The 21,075-nt window shown below is 42.8% G+C and overlaps 1 protein-coding gene across 23 annotated transcripts in view; it reads left to right on the top strand.

Moving 5' to 3' along the window:
• CLASP1 (cytoplasmic linker associated protein 1) overlaps window positions 1–21,075 on the top strand; it is a 250,612-nt gene that overhangs the window by 182,411 nt on the left and 47,126 nt on the right. For 16 of the 23 annotated variants that reach the window (XM_089779659.1, XM_089779645.1, XM_089779643.1 and 13 more), the window contains 7 exons: window positions 1,582–1,685; window positions 4,270–4,293; window positions 5,303–5,547; window positions 13,338–13,401; window positions 16,796–16,959; window positions 17,648–17,726; window positions 19,158–19,301. In XM_089779659.1, the coding sequence (XP_089635785.1) occupies window positions 1,582–1,685; window positions 4,270–4,293; window positions 5,303–5,547; window positions 13,338–13,401; window positions 16,796–16,959; window positions 17,648–17,726; window positions 19,158–19,301 (824 nt within the window). The remainder of the gene's footprint in view (window positions 1–1,581; window positions 1,686–4,269; window positions 4,294–5,302; window positions 5,548–13,337; window positions 13,402–16,795; window positions 16,960–17,647; window positions 17,727–19,157; window positions 19,302–21,075) is intronic. The other 7 variants (XM_089779647.1, XM_075933084.2, XM_089779651.1 and 4 more) reach the window with 2 other exon arrangements.

Here is a 21,075-nt window from a genome sequence, read left to right as displayed (position 1 = left end):
CCATGAGCAGGAACAATGTGCCCCGCCATTGCTGAGTCCACGCACACCCATGAAAAAAAATACAGATCATGACTCTGGGAACCAGCATGACCCAAGGAGCTGCCCACAGGTAGGATGTGGTCCCCACTGAGCAGGAACTGGTGCGAGTTAATGGTTCGGCGCCTCCTCCCGCCCCACAGCAACTGCGCCATTAATTTGCACCAGCCCATGCTCAGGTGGAGCCACCCCCTAACTGGTTTGTGTGCCATTTACGATTGCCAGGTCCCTTTACAACTGCACTTTCCGATCAAAAGCCAGGCACCTGGCAACTGTAAATGACTCAGAAGCTATAAAACAGAGTCTCCAGGTAAAGCTGGATGAGTGGCAACCCTAATTAGACCCTTTATTTACTTGCAAACAAAAGAAATCACATGTCGATTTGTGAAACTGTATTGAGGCCAAACTTCAGCCCTGTGCAAATTTAAGCCAATTCCTCTAAGAGCTATTTAACAACAAAGACGAGATTAGGACCACTTCAGAGCTGATCCCCTAATAAATGTTTCTCCCTTATTATATTTTGGATGTATTTCTTCTTCTTCTCCTCACCTGAGAAGGGATAAAAAAACCCCTAATTATTAGTAAAAGTCTTGAAATTTAATAGGTATGGGTATGTCTACTCTAGCCCCCTAGTTCGAACTAGGGAGGCTAATGTAGGCATTCGAAGTTGCAAATGAAGCCCAGGATTTAAATATCCCGGGCTTTATTTGCATCTTCCCGTCCGGGCACCGTTTTTAAACCCCTGTAGTCTGAACTAACTGGCCGCGGAATAAGGTGTAACAGTTAACTCGAATGAAGGACTTAGTTCGAGTTAACGTTTGACTGCCACGTGTAGCCGCGGCCAGTTAGTTCAGACTACGGGGGTTTAAAAATGGCGCCCGGACAGGAAGATGCAAATAAAGTTCAGGATACTTAAATCCCGGGCTTCATTTGCAACTTCGAATGCCTACATTAACCTCCCTAGTTCGAACTAGGGGGCTAGTGTAGATATACCCTAAGAGCCCACAGTTTTGATTTCAGTCAAATGACTCTTGTGAGTAGGGGCTGCTTGAATGAGAGAGTTGCGAGATCAGCACATACTAGAATGAGAGAGTAATGGAACTGAAAACCCGATTCTGCCTCAGAGAAGTCAAGGAGAGTTTTACAGTTGCTTTTGACAAGAGCAGGATCGGGCCCCATATGTGAGAGACTCATGAAACCAAAATAAAATGAGAGAGTTAATTTAAAAAGAGAAAGCGAGAGAGAGACAGGAAAATAAAAGGAAAAATAGATTCCTTTCCAACACATCTCACATCAGTAAAATAACGCTATAAAAATCAAACATTGTGTTTCTGGTAGCCCAAATACTGTAGTTTGTAGTATTTTTGTTTTACATACGATAGCGGCAATATGCATCAGAGAGATGGATAAAATACCATTTCATGAAATGGTACTGTGGGTTTCCGAAGCCTTTTCGTTGAGCAATTCCTGGCCAGACATCTTATTAGGATTCAGAATGAATGTGAATTCACTTAACAATCTCTTTCAATGTTGTCTTTTGTGCAGACCGGTTTGGACTTGGACAGCCAGGCAGGATGCCTGCTTCTGTGAATGCCATGCGAGTCCTGAGTACAAGCACAGATCTGGAGGCTGCTGTGGCAGATGCACTGGTAAGAGGAAAAACACAAAATGCTACCGACACCAGAAAGTGGCTTAAAGTTGCCTGTACGTATGTTCTCCTCTTTGTTAATAGCTGTTGTTTTAAATGTGCCAATGTCTGTCGCTGGGGCAATGTTTGATCATTGTGTTTTGCTTTTGGATGTATTGGCACCGAGGCTACCTTTCATTATAGCTGCTAGTTAATCCTTAGCACTTATTATCCAGCAAGCAGATAGTGTCCCCGATGATGAATTGGTTAAATCAGCCCTTTGTTTGATTTTTGAGGAGGGTAAGGAAGGTATCTGCAAGGGGCTGAACACTAGAGGGAATTGAGGATGCTCAGCATCTGGAATGACTGCGGTCCTAAGCCCCTCACAGTGTATTGCATGTAGATATTTTGAGCAGAACCGTAAAAAACCCAGGTCCTGTCTGTTTGGTGTAAACATTAGATCCCATGGCAGTTTTTTGGGGAAGTGTTGTGATTTGCCCCAATGTCTCTACCTGGGATTTCTGGCACCTGGTTGATGACTATGAATAGCTAATAGCTTGGCTTATCTCTACTTTGGTATTAGAAATGTGTTTATTTACTGCACCTGTAGGTGCAAGGGCAGTATGTTTTGTAATTTAGATCCCAGTCTCCCTTGATTTCCCTTGTCCCTGGTGAGTTATTTCCCTTTGCAAGCATTAGCTAAATTTCCTGGTACTCTTGAATCTTCTTGCAGTGAAAGTTCTCCTGGGGCACGATCCAGCAAATTTCTACTGTTCACCCAGAAAGCACATATTAGTGTATTGTTACAGTCACCCGATTTTCCTCCATGTGTTTTTCTGATTCTTTTCAAAGGAAGACAACATGAGAGGTGCAATTGCCCTGCAAGGTAACCTGGTTATATGGTATCCTGTGTGTTACTCAGGTTACTTCCAGAGATCTGGGACCAAGAAAGGATTTCTTGAAGTATCCGATGTGGAGTTTTCAAACTTTTCCCTGCAGTGAGGCACATCCCCATAGAGTGTGTCGCATGGACATCTCTCTCCCCATTTGAGATTATGCAGACCGCCTCATCTCTGATTCACCAATGCTCAGGCTATTTTTCTTCCCATTTGTGATCATATAACAACTACGGTTCAGCACCGACTGTCCGCAACTTCTCCACCAATTTTGAGAACTGCCAATCCGATTCAAGAACCCTCCTTCCAGAAATCTTTTTATGAAAGTTTGAATTCAATAGAATGTAGAAACAGGGTGTTAGAATGTTTGCTGTGCCATGGCCTTCAGTGGCGAAATAATTGTGTTTGTGAAGCAAGTTAAATACTTAGTGGACTAAATTTTCATTTTGGTCTCTGAGGTTGAATGGCACATACAGTCACGCTGGCTTGTCCTTACTCCACAATGTACAGTATTCCCTGTACTTGGTACAGGGAAGTACAGGGTAAGGAATACTACATATATTGTGGTAGCATCATCAAAGGCAGTCCTGGACAGTTTTAAGGGCAATTCCTGTGTATCCTTTTTTCTGTTACTGCCTCTTAGGTTTCAAAAGCATTACTATATAATGTTCTCTTTCTAGAAGCTGTGGCTTTAAAATCTAGTCTGATCGGTATTTGAACTCCTATAGCATCAGGGAATCCAACTTCATCCCTGTAGTCTTCTTCCTCTCCATTCTGCTCCCAGACATTCCTTTCACAGCAGTCACTTTTCAAAGCCAGTTCTGGCTTCCTTGTGAGGGAGCAGTGCAATGCCAGCTTCTATCCAACTCCCTTGTACACAGAAGAAGTATTCTTTTCGTTGTGGTAGGGAATGAGAGGAAGTTCTCCAAAGATGGCTTTATCCCAACAACCAAGTTTGAACAAAACACTGCAGGTCAAGTGCTGACCTCCAGTGCATGCATGTAGCTGCCATTGAATCCCATGCTGCTTGAGCAGAAACTGGCTCAGGGAAGTAGGCAGTCTGTCCAACTGGTTATACGTCCAACCTATGTACAGTACAACTCTGATTATCTGAAAAACTCAAACAAGATGGGAAATGTTTGGATAAGTGGAGTTTCAGATGCAAGGGGAGCTGGCCGGCTAAAGAAGCTGAATTTCAAGAGACACTGATGGTCTTTGTACAGTTCCAGGAACAGAAAAAAGGTGGTAGTTTATTGGAGTTTGTGGATAAGTTGAACTATACTGTTTACAGTTGTTTCTTGGCATTAGAATCTCTATTCAAGGCTCTGTAATCTGTTGCCTTTTTTAAAGGACACATGAGAGTTTTGAAAATTGGTATTTACTTTGAGCAGTTTTCCTGACAGATAAAACACAGAGACTGTGTGTAGCTCTATGGCTGAGAGAAGCCATTAGAAAAGGTATAATCACAATCCCATATACTTTATGCAAGTAAATTCTGTAATGGGAACTTTGCATGAGGAGAACAGCATAAGAGTAGGAAAGTAAAGGCAGAGATTATATATCCATTTTTCTTTTCTTTTGCTTAAACAGTGTTTTTAATTTGCTAAGATGCATTTGCTGTACATTTTTGTTGCAAGAACAATCCCTACATACGCTTCTGACATAATTTTCTATGCTTTTTCCCATCCTTCAATATTTTCCTGCCTACAGCTGTTAGGAGACTCCAGGAGCAAGGTACTAGTGCTTTCTTGACTTTTTATTTCTACTTTCCTCTTTTTGTTTCTTGTTGCAACCTCTCCTCCCCCTCCTGCTACCCGTGTTGCTGCAATCAAGATGATCCATTAGGGCCCAACCCTGTAGTCCTAATGAAAGCAAAAATCGTATTGACTTTGCAAATACAGTAACTCTGCAGGATTGGCTCCTTAAAGGAGTTCTGTAGCTATTATCTAAGAATGTAGGTGACCTTTTCTGTTTTGTTTTATAGACGATCATATCCTGTTAAGGTTTGTTCATGTATTTATTCCGTATGGTTACATTTGGCATATTGTCATCATTATGCTGATATTCTTTGCTAAGTTTTAAGTCTAGAATTTTCTGAGGTGTGTGGGAAAATTAAGCACCTGAGAGCCATTGAAATGAATGGGATTTGGGTGTCTGCATCCCCTAAGTGTGCTTGAAAACTCTAGCCCAAATTAATATATGGGGTCAAAAGTGTGGTGTCTTACAAAGTTGACAAACCTGGAGTAACTTCACTGACCGCAGTGGAATTACTGTAGATTCACATCAGCATATGACAGAGCAGAAATGGTCCATTAGCTCTTTCCTCCTTTTTCTCTCTCCTTATTATTCCATCAGAATGTTTATTCACAGAATCACCTTCCTGTTTAACGAATTTGCTTGAACTCAGATCTGTATTGTCAATTAATCTGTAACCATGAAAATGACCATTATTTTCAAGAAAAGCAACATATTATTTCATCAGCCTTTAGCTAATATTTCATTTATTGCGTTTTGTTGGAGCATCACTCACTTGTGAATTCCCTTCAGAATCAATGGGACTCTTTTTGCTAGAGTGGATAAGGTAAACAGGCTGGTGCTCTGTGACATTTGACCATCGTTGTGCCGCTGTAACAGTAGCCTCAGGCCACCTTCGCTGGCAGAGTAGGCACAACGTTTTTTCCTCTGCTTTGATGGGACTGTAAATAATTTATTAAGTGTGTGTGTGTTTTTTCCCCCCCTTCAGAAAAAGCCAGTGAGAAGAAGATATGAGCCGTATGGGATGTATTCTGATGATGACGCCAACAGCGACGCGTCGAGTGCTTGCTCCGAGCGCTCGTATGGTTCTAGAAATGGAGGCATTCCGCACTATCTACGACAGACTGAAGATGTGGCTGAGGTCCTAAACCACTGTGCCAGTTCCAACTGGTCTGAGAGAAAAGAAGGGCTCATAGGCCTTCAGAATTTATTGAAGAGCCAGAGGACTCTGAGGTGATCTGCCTAGCTGTGTAATGGTGGCCATTGGTGTTGTGTTGTTATGGTGCAGTCCGAGTTTGCTGTTTTACTTCCGTACTGTGCTGACACCCATTGCCTTTCATAGGCCTAGGGTATGCCCCTGGGAGCCAGCCTCCCAGACTTGGGGGACAGACTCGTGCTCCGCTCAAGCCAGTACATGAAAGAGAGCAACGTGGACACTGCAGAGGTGTCTCAAATTCGCAGCCAAAGTCCAATCCCGCCTCACCCTCTCGGCCCCAGCTTGGTTGGCTGTTCCAAGCTGTCACACCTCCACAGCATCTATACAGCAATGTCCTCATGCTGGCTTGAGCAAAGCTTGTTAGAGAGTCTACCCAGGCTGGGAGACCATGCTCCTAGCTGCAGTCCAGTCATTCCCTTTGCGGCCTTGCCTGCATTAGTGTTTTTCAAGAAAGCTTCTACTATTGCCACTCCCTTGCTGGTAGCAATGTATAGAAAGGATACAAGCTCATTTTCCTTCTCTCAGCTTGTCCCCATCGACTTGGGCACTCCCTCCCCTTGGCTGTGTAATGGGGAGAGATTTCCTGCCAATAGTAATGGTCATACAACCAGAGCATGTTACAATTTTCACGTGATTGGTATTTCAGGAAGTTTAATGGTATCCCCGGAGGTACACATTTGATCACAAATAGTTAATCCCGGTTGAACAGCTTTTTAGTGAAGTAAATTGTTCATACCAAAAATGGAGTCAAATAGTGCCATGAATATTCAATATTTTAGATAAAATTATTCACGAATGCTTACACTTGTGATAGTGAAAATTTGTTGGAGCCTCATCTAGTCAATGTAGCTTAGAATGGGGTAGAAGAATGTTTTAAAAATATGAAGAGAGTTTTGGACTGACTGAGATTTCATTTAAGATGAAAGTGTGTGTAAGCAAGTTGTTTGAACGTGGCTTTATAATGGACTTGCTGACTTGAAGAAAACATTAATGAATTTTTTTTTTTAAATCTGCTCTTTAGAATATTATAATCCAGCATTTTATAGAGCCTTTCGTAATGGCAGTTGTCTGGGTGATAATTACACAACGGTAGCTAGGTAACAGGCTAAGTGTTCCATTTTAGGTTCTTTTTAGGTTGCTTATCATTGTTTTTGTTAGCAGTCTGCGCAAAAATGTGTTTAAGATCGGTGATATGTTCTAACGGATAATAGAAATGGCAGAAAAAATACTCTCTTACCATTTGGAAAAGATTTTCCAACCATTTATTTGAACACCTGTAGCACCTCAGTAGGAATTTCTGGAAAGTTTACATACGGAGACATAGCCTCTTGCTTTTCATAGCCTGATAAAAACCTTTTTAACGTGGTCATTTTGTAAGAGTTTTAGAATGTACTTGCCCCAAATATGCTGGGTTTTTTTGGGTATATCATAACACAATTGTTCTCAGCTGTTCCAGACTATAGTACCTCTCTCAGGAGTCTGAGTTTTGTCTTGAGTGATCCAGGTCTCACCTCCCTTAAAAATTACTTGCTTAGAAAATCCGATGTAAAAATACAAGTGTCACAGCACATTAGTACTGACATTGCTGACTTTCTCTCTAAGCCTATAACTTAGCTTTGTGGGGCACCCTGTGATGTCAGGCCCCAGGTATTTGCTCGGCTTACCACCTGCTAATGGTGGCCCTGCACAGGAGACCTCCACCTCCGCCCCCCCCAAAAAAAAACCATTCCCATGACCCCCCCGAGGATCGCAATCACCAAGTTGAGAAACACTGAACGAGGTGAGTTGAGTACCCCTGAAAGAACTCTGCCTATGTCTGGGAGAGGAGGCACACATTCCCTAGGCTGAGAAACCACAGAGAGTGTGTTTTTAATAAGCATCTGGTGGCAATCCATTGTCACCACTTCCATGAGTGAGAATCATAGAATCATAGAATAATAGGACTGGAAGGGACCTCGAGAGGTCATCGAGTCCAGCCCCCCGCCCTCAAGGCAGGATCAAGCTCCGTCTACACCATCCCTGACAGATGTCTATCTAACCTGTTCTTAAATATCTCCAGAGAGGGAGATTCCACCACCTCCCTTGGCAATTTATTCCAATATTTGACCACCCTGACAGTTAGGAATTTTTTCCTAATGTCCAATCTAAACCTCCCCTGCTGCACTTTAAGCCCATTACTCCTTGTCCTGTCCTCAGAAACCAAGAGGAACAAATTTTCGCCTTCCTCCTTGTGACACCCTTTTAGATATTTGAAAACCGCTATCATGTCCCCCCTTAATCTTCTTTTTTCCAAACTAAACAAGCCCAGTTCATGAAGCCTGGCTTCATAGGTCATGTTCTCTAAACCTTTAATCATTCTTGTCGCTCTTCTCTGTACCCTTTCCAATTTCTCCACATCTTTCTTGAAATGTGGCGCCCAGAACTGGACACAGTACTCCAGCTGAGGCCTAACTAGTGCAGAATAGAGCGGCAGAATGACTTCACGAGTTTTGCTTACAACACACCTGTTGATACAACCTAGAATCATATTTGCTTTTTTTGCAACAGCATCACACTGTTGACTCATATTCAACTTGTGGTCCACTATGACCCCTAGATCCCTTTCCGCCATGCTCCTTCCTAGACAGTCGCTTCCCATCTTGTATGTATGGAACTGATTGTTCCTTCCTAAGTGGAGCACTCTGCATTTCTCCTTATTAAACCTCATCCTGTTTACCTCTGACCATTTCTCTAACTTGCTAAGGTCATTTTGAATTATGTCCCTATCCTCCAAAGAAGTTGCAACCCCACCCAGTTTGGTATCATCTGCAAACTTAATAAGAGTACTCTCTATCCCAATATCTACATCATTGATGAAGATATTGAATAGTACGGGTCCCAAAACAGACCCTTGAGGAACTCCACTTGTTATCCCTTTCCAGCAGGATTTAGAACCGTTAACAACAACTCTCTGACTACGGTTATCCAGCCAATTATGCACCCACCTTATCGTGGCCCTATCTAAGTTATATTTGCCTAGTTTATCAATAAGAATATCATGCGAGACCGTATCAAATGCCTTACTAAAGTCTAGGTATATGACATCCACCGCTTCTCCCTTATCCACAAGGCTCGTTATCTTTTCAAAGAAAGCTATCAGATTAGTTTGGCATGACTTGTTCTTCACAAACCCATGCTGGCTATTCCCTATCACTTTATTACTTTCCAAGTGTTTGCATACGATTTCCTTAATTACCTGCTCCATTATCTTCCCTGGGACAGACGTTAAACTGACCGGTCTATAATTTCCTGGGTTGTTCTTATTCCCCTTTTTATAGATGGGCACAATATTTGCCCTTTTCCAGTCTTCTGGAATCTCCCCTGTCTGCCATGATTTTTCAAAGATCATAGCTAAAGGCTCAGATACCTCCTCTATCAGCTCCTTGAGTATCCTGGGATGCATTTCATCAGGACCTGGTGACTTGCTGACATCTAACTTTCCTAAGTGATTTTTAACTTGTTCTTTGTGTATCCTATCTTCTAAACTTACCCTCTCTCTGCTTGTATTCACTACGTTAGGCACACCTCCAGACTTCTCGGTGAAGACCGAAACAAAGAAGTCATTGAGCATCTCCGCCATTTCCAAGTTCCCTGTTACTGCTTCTCCCTCCTCGCTAAGCAGTGGGCCTACCCTGTCCTTGGTCTTCCTCTTGCTTTTAATGTATTTATAAAAGGTCTTCTTGTTTCCCTTTATGCCTGTAGCTAGTTTGATCTCATTTTGTGCCTTTGCCTTTCTAATCTTGCCCCTGCATTCCCGTGTTGCTTGCCTATATTCATCCTTTGTTAGTTGTCCTAGTTTCCATTTTTTATATGACTCCTTTTTTATTTTGAGATCATGCAAGATCTCCTTGTTAAGCCAAGCTGGTCTTTTGCCATATTTTCTATCTTTCCTACACAGCGGAATTGTTTGCTTTTGGGCCCTTAACAACGTCCCTTTGAAATACTTCCAACTCTCCTCAGTTGTTTTTCCCTTCAGTCTTGCTTCCCATGGGACCTTACCTACAAGTTCTCTGAGCTTATCAAAATCTGCCTTCCTGAAATCCATAACCTCAATTGTGGTGGTCTCCCTTCTACCTTTCCTTAAGATCATGAACTCTATTATTTCGTGATCACTGTCCCCTATACTGTCTTCCACTTTCAAGTTCTCAACTAGTTCCTCCCTATTTGTTAAAACCAAATCCAGAACAGCTTCTCCTCTGGTAGCTTTTTCAACCTTCTGAAACAGAAAGTTGTCTCCAATGCAGTCCAGAAACTTATTGGATAGCCTGTGCCTCGCTGTGTTAGTTTCCCAACATATGTCTGGATAGTTGAAGTCCCCCATCACCACCAAATCTTGGGCTTTGGATAGTTTTGTTAATTGTTTAAAAAAGGCCTCATCCACCTCTTCCACCTGGCTAGGTGGCCTGTAGTAGACTCCTAGCATGATATCACCCTCGTTTTTTACCCCTTTTAGCTTAACCCAGAGACTCTCTACACAGCTATCTCCTACGTTCATCTCCACTTCAGTCCAAGTGTGTACATTTTTAATATACAAGGCAACCCCTCCTCCCTTTTTTCCCTGTCTGTCCTTCCTGAGCAAGCCGTACCCTTCCATACCAATATTCCAATCATGCGTCCCATCCCACCAGGTTTCTGTAATACCAATGATATCATAGTTGTATTTATTGGTTAGCAATTCCAGTTCTTCCTGCTTATTACCCATACTTCTCGCATTTGTATATAGGCATCTAAGATACTGATTTGATCTTGCCTCCCTGTTGTGCCCTGACCCTCCTTTCTCCTTGCCATTATAGGCCGTAGTCCCCCCCATTTCCAGCCCATCTCCCAGTCCCGCAGAGAAGGTTGGCTACAATTGATTTGGATATCTGTGTGTGGGGAAAGTAATCTGTGAGGGGGTATATGATGTCCGTGAGAGTCCAAAGGAAGGAGGCTTTGGGAATACCAGGTGATGGGGATTCCCTGGTTGTGTAGCTCTTGCAGAAAATTATTGTTCTTGGATCTGGTGACTTCCATTATATCAAACTGTACTGCTTCCACTATTCCTGTAAGCTAGCAGTACTTTCTTGGCTCTGACCCTAGATGAGATTATAAACCAGTACTAGGACCAGCACCATCTTAGGTTTAAATCTGTGCATTGCATTTTTTAAATTTTACATTACAGGAAGTCCCCGGGTTACGTACAGGATAGGGACTGTAGGTTTGTTCTTAAGTTGAATTTGTATGTAAGTCGGAACTGGTACATATTGTAGGGGAAACTCTAGCCAAACATTTCTCCAGAGCTCAGTTTTATTCTCCCACACCTCACTTCCCTCAGTCCTTTATTCTCAAGCTGAGGTGTCTGCTGAGAAAAGCCGCTCCGCGTCTCCCTGGTCTGCTGGGGGGGTGGGGGTGGGGCGCTAGCGTCGCGTCTCCCTGGTCTGCTGGGGGGAAGCAGCTAGTGCAGGGTTGCCTCACCCCATTTGTAAGTAGGGATCCGATGTAAGTCGGATCCATGTAACCCGGGGACTGCCTGTATTTCTAATAGGGATGTGAACATGTACATGGACCCTCATGGTCACACGCAGCCCTCTCCCCCATCCCCTCCGCTGCCCCTGTATCACAGGGAGCAGGGAGGAGAAGGAAGGAGGCGGGAGCTGGTGTACGGTTAAAAGCTGTTTTTCTGCACAGGTTCTCCTCACAGGCGGAGTCCCATGGTTCTCTGCACAGGCTGACTCCCACGGAGCTTCCTCCCACAGAAGTAGGAGGGGGAGGTAAGAGTCAGTGCTCATGGGGAGCTGGCTTTAAAGCCGGTTCCCCATGCCTGCTGGATCCTGCGGCGCCTCCTCCCCCCCTCCTCCCCATGCTGCTGCCTTCTACAGAGGCAGCAGTGTGGGGAGGGAAAGAGCGCAGGTGGGAGCCAGCTTAAAAACTGGCTCCCTGAGATCACCAGCTCCTGCGGAGCCACCTGTCCTCTGTGCTGGGGGTGGGGTGGAGGAAGGTAAGTGGGAGCTGGTGCTTGCAGGGAGCCCCTCCCCCTGTGTGTAAACGTGTAACTGCCGAAAATTTCAGCGGTTACACATTTACAAGAATAAATGTGTTTTAACATCCCTGATTTCCAGCCTGCTGATGTTTATATTTGCTCTTATATTTCGACTAGAGGATTTACCTGCCGTTACTTGGGTCTTTAACTCAGGTCATTTTATTTTCAATTAAATCATTTGCTCTGGGCTGGGGCTGGGAATGAGAGGTTCAGTGTGCAAGCGTCTTGGGGCCACGGGAGCATTGGCCAATGTGGCTGGCCCCAGGTCCACCTCACCTGCTTGGATGGCCCTGGCAGCTGCAGAAGTCACAGAGGTGCCAGGAGGCCACAGAGTCCGTGACTTCTGAGAAGGACTTGCAGCTTTAGAGCCGTGTTCCCTTCAGTGAGCAATGTGTGTGTGGAATGGTGGTCAGGTCGAAGGTGGTATCAGAGGTTAGTTATATGTACCCACCTTGACTGTTTCTTTGACGTTTTCTAAAGCCCTTCTAGTCACGGTGAGTTTATAAAAGACCTGCTGCGTGTAGCCGGGGCCAGCAAGTCCCTGGAGAAAACACTGTTGAGCTGTTTATTTTAGTTTGGCACCCATTTCGTTACCTCAGGTCAGTGTGCCGTGAAAATAGGGAAGTTCAGAATAGCTGCCTTTCTGTATTTCTTGTCTGGAGATAAATTTCATTAGGGAAATAAAAAGGAGTTCATTCAGAGGGAGCTGCGATCCCCATCAGGTCAGGGGAGAATTGTAGAGCCATCCCTTGGGATTCTTTTCTTGTTTCTCTGGAAACAGTGCTGTCTCCACACTGAATTAAGCTGGCAGCTTGCTTTGGCAGTGTTACAAGGACTGCTTTCTGCATCCAACTCTTCCTCTTCTGGAGACTGACATCTTTGTCTTATGCTCTTTTAAAATCTATATCAACTTCTTATGCTTAGAATACAGTTATTTGGGTGAAGATACTTCCTATTATTTGTAGATAAGCTATCTTAAAAAAAAACCCCTCCCAGTAGCTATTGGCTACTGGTGCATCCTTGCCTGCTCTTTGAAGTTTGTTTTGGTTTTATCTGCATGATTGGAGGTCAATGGATGAAACTCTTTTTGTGGAGAAAGGAAGCCTATAATCCAGACCTGAACTAGAGTGCTGTGAAGATTAACTCCGCATTCACCCGTTCCCTCTGGTTTGCGAGGACAATAAAGCATTGTCAAAACAAAAACAAAACAAAACCCAGTGTTCAGCTGATTCTAAGGTCCTTCCTTTATTTTCACTTGGTCTTTAATCAGGCAAACTTTTCATTGGCACTGCTGGCGGTTTTGCCTGAGTAAGGAAAACAAGGACTCCGGGTTTGGACAATATTCAGCGTTTGAGATGGAGTTTTAGCACTAAAGATGTTATGCAACTGGCTCTATCAAAGCAGGGACACAGGGAGAATTCTGCCCATAAATAACTCCATCTGTTTTTTTGTTGTCTCCATTCATTGTTTACTTATGTCAATTGTTACTGGCTTTTAGCAGCCATTCCATGGTGCCCCCATTAACAACACAGTTGATACAATTGAAGACAGCACTGCCAACACACAAGAGTGAAATTTAGACACACACAAGCAATGTAGTCACTGCAACAGCTATACACTGACGTAAGTTAGGTCGACTAGCCCTAATTTAAAAGACCAGACCTCCATCTTTTTTCAATGACAGTTCTACTCTGCTCTGTTGTGAATAAAAGGGTTAGCTTTAATATAATGTTTTGTTGTGTGTTTTAGCCGAGTTGAGTTAAAACGGCTGTGCGAGATCTTTACGCGCATGTTTGCTGACCCTCACAGCAAGGTAATGCATTTTTGGTTTATTCTCTTACATTATAGTGTGTATAGTTATATTGTCATAAGCTGGGTAATTGTGATTTGTACCTGTGACCTCTACCGGATGGAATCACAACTGATTATATGTATGTTACAGACCCTCCCAGGAGGGTTCTGTTCTTCTGGGACTCAATATTGCAAGTGGCTGGAGTTGGATACTTAGCTTTTTTCAAGGCACTTACCATCTTCCAGAATCCAGATCTTAAAAGATAAGGATCTGGATTTTCTTTGCGTTCCTATGGTAAGTGGCCATGAAATGCAGCACAGTGACATCTGTGAAGCCCTAAAGGCCATGGCTTTGTTACTATATGAATGGTCATTTATATGGAAACTCTGCAGGGTGCCACACATATACACACACACATACCCTTCTCTCAGACTCTGTGGCATTCTGGCCATGTAAGCAGGGGCAGGAAGTGTGGAATCGGGGTGTGTGTATCATAGAAGATTAGGGTTGGAAGAGACCTCAGGAGAGCATCTAATCCAGCCCCCTGCCCAAAGCTGGACCAACCCTCACTAAATCATCCCAGCCAGGACTTGAAAACCTCTGTGGATGGAGATTCTAACCCCTCCCTAATGGTGGTGGAATCTCCGCCCTTCTAAGGAAATAGTTTTTCCTACTATTCAACCTAGACCTCCCCCACTCCAACTTGAGACTATTGCTTTTTTTTCCTGTCATCACAGAGAATAGCCTGGCTCTATCCTCTTTCAATTACCTGAAGGGGGGTTCGAATGTCTGTCAAATCCCCCTCCAGTTTTTTTTCTAAATAATTGAATCCTGTTTGGGACAGGTCTCTCCCCGAAGGATCTGGGATACATTGTGGCCAGAAGGTTAGACATTAAGGGTATGGCTACACTGCATAGTTATTTTGGACTAAGCTATTCCGGAATAGGTATTCCAAAATAGCTTATTTCGAAATAGCACGTCTACACTGCAGGGAAGCCCCAAATTAGTTCAAGGCAGACTTCTCTAATGTAGATGTGCTATCTCAATTTAGAGCCCCAGGGGGTACCGAGGAGGAATAACTTAGAATGGCTCTGGTGAGGGCCTATTACAAAATAGCTGCATGCCTTATTTTGAAATAGCTGATTCAGAATAGGTGTTATTCCTCGTATAATGAGGTTTACAGAAGTCGGAATTAGCTGTCCGTTATTTTAAAATAACGGAATTGCTGTGTAGACGCTTGCATAGTTATTTCGGAGTAACTTTGCTGTGTAGACACACCCTTATGTACCTGATGAGAACATCCACAGTTAGGGTATGTCTACACTAGCCCTCCACGAGGAGTAACGGTAGTTTGAATTAGCGATCCTAATTCGAACTACCTACTCCATGCCGCGTGTAGCCGCGGGCATGGAGTTCGGACTAAAGGGGATTTAAAAATGGCAGCGCTCGGGAAGATGCAAATGAAGCCCGGGATATTTAAATCCCAGGCTTCATTTGCAACTTTGAATGCCAACATTAGCCTCCCTAGTTTGAACTAGGGGGCTAGTGTAGACATACCCTTACTTTAGAATGGATTAAAAGAAATAGTTAGGTTAATTAAACCGTAGTGCTTGCAGGAATGTACAGGCAGTCCCCGGGTTACGTACAAGATAGGGACTATAGGTTTGTTCTTAAGTTGAATTTGTATGTAAGTCGGAACTGGCTCCAGATTCAGCCGGTGCTGCTGAAACTGACCAGGGGCTGACTACAGGAAGTTGGAGGCAGAATTGCTCTGCCCCCAGCTTCCTGGAATCAGCCACTGATCAGTTTCAACAGCGGCTGAATCTTGAGCCTGGGACAGAACAGCTGGGCTGCCAGGTAGGTCCCTGCAGGACCAACCCAGCAGCACCCCAGCTGCTCTACCCCAGGGTCCACAACAAAAGCCTGGTCTGCTGGGGGGGGGGTGCACTAGCTGCGCCCCCCCCCCCCCCCCCCAGCAGACCAGGGACACGGGGAGCAAAGCCGCAGTGGTGGCGGGACGCCGCGCCTCTGAGGCTTTGCTCTGGCAAAGCCTCAGAGGCGCGGGACCCCGCCGCCGCTGCGGTTTTGCTCCTGGTGCCCCTGGTCTGCTGGAGACGGTCCCCAGCAGACCAGGGACACCCGGAGCAAAGCCGGGGAGGCGCGGGACCCCGCCGCCGCTGCGGCTTTGCTCCCGGTGCCTCTGGTCTGCTGGGGGCCGTCTCCAGCAGACCAGGGACACCGGGAGCAGCTTTTCTCACCCCGGAGATCGAGGTGGCGGGACCGCTGCGCTCTGGGCAGTCCCGCTGCCTGCGAGCTCTGGGGCGAGAAAGCCCCGTTCGTAAGTGCGGATCCAACATAAGTCGGATCCGTGTAACTCGGGGACTGCCTGTAGTAAACCAGCAGTAACTGTTGGGAGTGGGGCACAAACTCCCTGTGTGGAGAGATTATTCCATGTATGCCTACTGCAGATCTTCCTTCGAAGCATCAGTTGTGGCCAGCATTAAGGACAGGATACTAGACTATGTAGGCCACTGGTCTGGTCTGATCTGATCTGCCAACTTCCATGTAAAGGAGCTCAACATTTTTACTCTTAAATTTCTGTTTGATGTAGCATTACGAGGGTCAGGCATGACTATTTATGTTTTTAAAGACCATTGTACGCTAGGCCAAATTCTGCTGTTACATTGGTGTAAATGTTGAGTACCTTCATGGACTTTGTAGACTTCATTGTAATTTGACTTCATTACGTCATGATACACATTTAATATTACTCCAGATTTACATCAGTGCGATTGAGCTCAGAATTTGGTCCACAGCTGCTAATTAGGGGTTAATCTATGCTGAATACATTTAATATTTGGGTGGGCTTGTGCCACAGGCATTGCAATGAATTGATGGAAAAGAAACTAACAGGAAAAATGTTAATTTCATAAATTTGCACACACCCACCCCTAATTTTGCTAACCTTAATCATTTAGGAATACCTGTTGGCTTTAGAGTCCCTACTCGCATGTATAAGGAGAGTGGATTTGGCCCAAGATATATGATATTTAAAAACTATGAATAGAAAAAAATTGCACCAGAGCAGTCAGCATTAATTCACTATGTGTACTAACGAGTGGTTTGTTTTGTTGCATGGCCTGCTTTGCGGTGGAACTCACATCAGAGAGTAAGTGTATTCTTTCCCTTTTCTTTTCCTAATCTGTTTAGTGTGACATTTTAATACAGCAAGTCCTGGTTGTTTGATGTCAGTGATTTCTACTGCCACCATGTTCATTGTGAACAGCCATTCATAAAGCTGTTTGTAATAAAATCATTAAAAAACACAGATCCTTTGTAGACTATCTCATGATCATTTCTGGTTAAAAACAAAATTTTCCCTTTTTTTTTTTTTGTAATTTGCACTTATTTGTAGGTTTTCAGTATGTTTTTGGAAACCCTGGTAGATTTCATCATCATCCATAAGGACGACTTGCAAGATTGGCTCTTTGTTCTTCTGACACAGTTGCTTAAGAAAATGGGAGCAGACTTGCTAGGATCTGTGCAGGCAAAAGTTCAGAAAGCTCTGGATGTAACAAGGTATGACATGCAAAAGTTCTAGTGTTTTAATCCGTCCATCTTTTAGGCTAGCTCTGTTTATGGAAGGATGTTTCAGAAACATTGCATCACCATGCTTGTTTCAAGAGACAGATACAATTCAGCCTGTGACAGTCTGAGCTATCCTCAGCGTGAAGTTAGTTTGGATGTGCACCAAAGTTACAAAGCAGAGTACAGTCCCCAATATCAGATTAAAATCATTGGCTAAATTTTCTTCTGAACCACATTAATTTTATATTGTTTAACTCCATTGATTTCAGTGGCATTATTTCTGATTTACGTTAATGCAAATGACGACAGAATCATTTCTCATATAGAAACCATTTTTTCCCATGTTTATACAGCCCCTAGCACAAGGAAGACCATGACAAGAGCTCCTAGGTGCTACGGCAATAAAATATTGGAAGTAAATACATTTACCTTTTTGTTAGCACTGTAGATTATTAAAAGTAGAAGAACATTGAAATCTAATGGCTTTGTTTCTTTCTGGTCATGTTTTAATGTTTGACTGCAGTTTTAATTTCTCTCAATTTGGATGATGAATGATGCATTAAAATACTAAGTGATGAGCATCTTAAACTTGTCCATGAACACCCAGCAAGTCAATTTAAATGTATTAAAATATGTTTGTTCTAATAACAGTAATGGAATTCCTTTTCTCTCTGAACAGGGATTCTTTTCCATTTGATCAACAGTTTAACATTTTGATGAGATTTATTGTAGATCAGACCCAAACACCAAACCTCAAGGTAAGCAATGAAAACCTTTATATTGCAACATAAACATTGTCCATTTAGTTCTCAGGATGCATTTTAAAGCACTTAATCATATGTGAGTACCTAATATTCACAGGAAAAATGCCTATGTGCAGAAAAGCCAGATTCTAAAAGGTATTTAGGCACCTAAAGAAGTGGATGTCTAATTCTCACTGAAATCTAAGCATTTTTTAAAATCTCACTAGGAAATCAATGGTACTTCCACTTTCTAAAAGCAGAGGTCATTTTGGAAAATGGGATCTATTCTTGTTAGTCACTTAAGTGCTTTAAAAATGTATACTGGGATACTCTTAGTCTTTTAAGGTCCCAAAACTGAAGGAAGATGGTAGTTTCTAGGAGTGTTCATAAGAATGCAGGTTTCTTCTCTTTCTTGGCAGATTGATCTTGTTAATTCCAGCCATAATATAAATGGGTTTCTTTGGGACAAAGGTAACTATGGTCTGAAGGAGAGAAATATTAAACTGAGATGTGTTTTGTTACTTGAGTTACTACATTCCACCCAAGGAATATATTTGGGCTATATAGTGTGTGTAGCATATTCTGTGCAAGATGCTACTTCAAGGGTGAATGAACTTCAAAAACTCCAGAAATCATGTATTATGTTTTCCAGATGTATGCAGTGGTGCGTAAGGTGTCTTATGATTATGAGAGAGGGAGAATGCCATTGCCATAAGTAGGAAGTCAGGACCACTGAAAACCTGACCTTGTGCATTTAAAAAAAATTAATTCAGGAGTCCAAAGTTTTTGCCCAGATGGACAATGCATGAGATTGCTGGGCTGTAAACTCTCAAGCAGTCAGAATAGGTGAAAGGTTCCTTTTTGCGTCTGAAATATGACACACAGATATGTTTTCTGGAATAGATGAAGAGATAATTTTTACTTTTTACCAGCTCATACCCTTATGTAAAAATCCTATCGATTTTGTGAGAAAAGTACCATTGACTTGTTTTGTTAGTCTTTAAGGTGCTGCTGGACTATTTGTTGTTTTTTAAGTTTTTTCCAGTTACATACTCACTCGGCTACCCCTCTGAAGCTTTTCCTATTGGTGTCTTGCACGACCCTATAGAATTTAATTGTATTCTATTTACAGAAGTCCATAGTAAATTCTATAGGTTTTTAGTTTTTTTTCTGTAAAACCCTCTAGTTTAGTTCCTATTAATTTCTACAGGAGTTTTCCCTAAATCTGTGTATCTCTTTCTAACAGAATTTCAGAAGGGTACAGTGATTCCATTAATCAGAAACATGCAGGATGCTGGTCTAGCCCTGTCCAGATTGCATTTTTTTTCCATTTGGCTCATTATAGAGCGGAGATAAACTTGCAAGTTTTATGTTTGGCACAGGATAGTTATGAGAGAGCATCAGCTCACCAACCAACGATGACAAATGTCCTTTTACATTTCTTAGGTAAAAGTTGCAATCCTGAAGTACATTGAGTCCCTGGCAAGACAGATGGACCCAACGGACTTTGTTAACTCCAGTGAGACCAGACTTGCTGTATCTAGAATCATAACTTGGACAACAGAACCAAAGAGCTCAGATGTAAGAAAGGTAGGTTAGAATTAAGTTATTGCAAGTGAAACTGTTACCCTGCCTAAAGACAATTAAACTAGGTCTGAAGACAATTAAAAATTGCATGGTTAGGTGACTTATAGGGTTTTTTGTTTGCTTTTGCTTCCCTTTCATTTATTTCTTAGTATCAGTGAAAATATTTTCAGAGTGTTATATTAGCTTTGTGTCTATAATGTAACCTTTGAGATTAAAACAAAAAAGCTTTGACCGTTCGGGTTTATTCAATACATAAGTTTAAAGAAATAAAACAAAGTATTTCTTCATTTAATACACAGCCAATCTGTGGAACTTATTGCCGTCAGACAGTGTAAAGACCAAAAATGAACAGGTTTCAAAAAAAGAATTAGATAATTTCATGGAAGATAGGTCCATCAGTGGCTATTATCCAAGCTGGTCAGGGATGTCTCCCCATGTTCTGGGTAGGCCTACCCCTTCATCTTTTGGAAGCTGGGGCTGGACTGCAAGGGATTGATCACTCAAATTACACTGTTCTTTTCATTGCCTCTGAAGGTTCTGGTACTCTGTACTGTCAGAGACAGGATATTAGGCTAGATAGACCATTGCTCTAACTCAGTATGATCATTCTAAAGTGTTCTGAAATATCTTTGTCTGTATTTTACTCCCGTTGATTGCCAGGCATGTAAATGATTGAATTATTCACTATTACAATGCAAAGAGAAAATAGACTGACTGAGTGTATATTTTGGTAAGCAGTTGGTGACGCATAGGAAGTAATTTTTTGTCATTACAGATCAAGTGTTCTGTACATGATGTGCTCCAAATGAAATCCGATATAATCTCGGAAATATAATATTTAAAAATATCACTATGGTGCTGAGTACCTTCGACTCCTATTAAAGTTGGTTAGTTTGTCTTAGCTAGAAAAAGCTGTCAAGTTTAGATCATGTCTAGTTAACAGGAGCTAAGTCGATGCTTTTCCATGATAACAGACCTCCTAACATTGAGCCTAACGGTGTCACCCTGACTCTGCACTAGGAAAAAGGTCAAGTTTAGGTTGGGTTTAGCTAACAAACCCAATGGAAGTTTGAGGGTGTTTAGCAATTCATCACAATGGACCCTTAATGTAAGATGTAGGTTCCTAGAAAAAGGTGCAGATGAACAAAAGATACCAGAAATGTAATCTATGTATTAAAATAAGTACTGTTAATTATATAATTATGCCTGAGCCATTTTGCTAGTGCTCAGCTAGGGAGAATGGTTTAATTTAAATTACTAATCAGATTAGCATTTTAACTTTCTCATGTTAGTTTATTAGACTTCATTTTAAATAAAGTAAAATACTAATTTAGGTCCAACACAAAAGGTTTCAATGCTTTCTTTAGGTTTCAAAGGTTTCAAAAATTAGTTGGGGACTACAGATGTGAGAAGCAAAAACACTCCTCCAAACCCCCCCAATCTTCACTGATGTGGCCCCCAACTGAGACACCTCATTCCTCTGGTGCTCCAGGGGGAGGAAGAGGGACAGGGATGACTTCTGGGGTGCCAGGGTTAGTGGATTTTGTTGACATCCTTAGGCTCTGGGGTGGGAAATGAGGGGTTCAGTGTGCAGAACAGGGCTGTCAGCAAGTGGGATAAGGATGGGGGTGCAGAATCTGGGTGGGGGGTGGAGTGCAGGAGGGGGTGAGGTCTGGGTGGGAGGTAGGGTGCAGAAGTAGGCTTTGAGTAGGGTGTCTGGCCAGGAGGGAGGGTACAGGAGCAAGGAAGAGTATAGGAGTGCTGGGGGCTTGCGGTC

This window comes from Pelodiscus sinensis, chromosome 7 (assembly GCF_052426305.1).
Source record: "Pelodiscus sinensis isolate ZL-2025 chromosome 7, ASM5242630v1, whole genome shotgun sequence".
In the NCBI taxonomy this organism is placed as follows: Eukaryota; Metazoa; Chordata; order Testudines; family Trionychidae; genus Pelodiscus; species Pelodiscus sinensis.
This window is presented reverse-complemented; position numbering and strand designations above follow the sequence as displayed.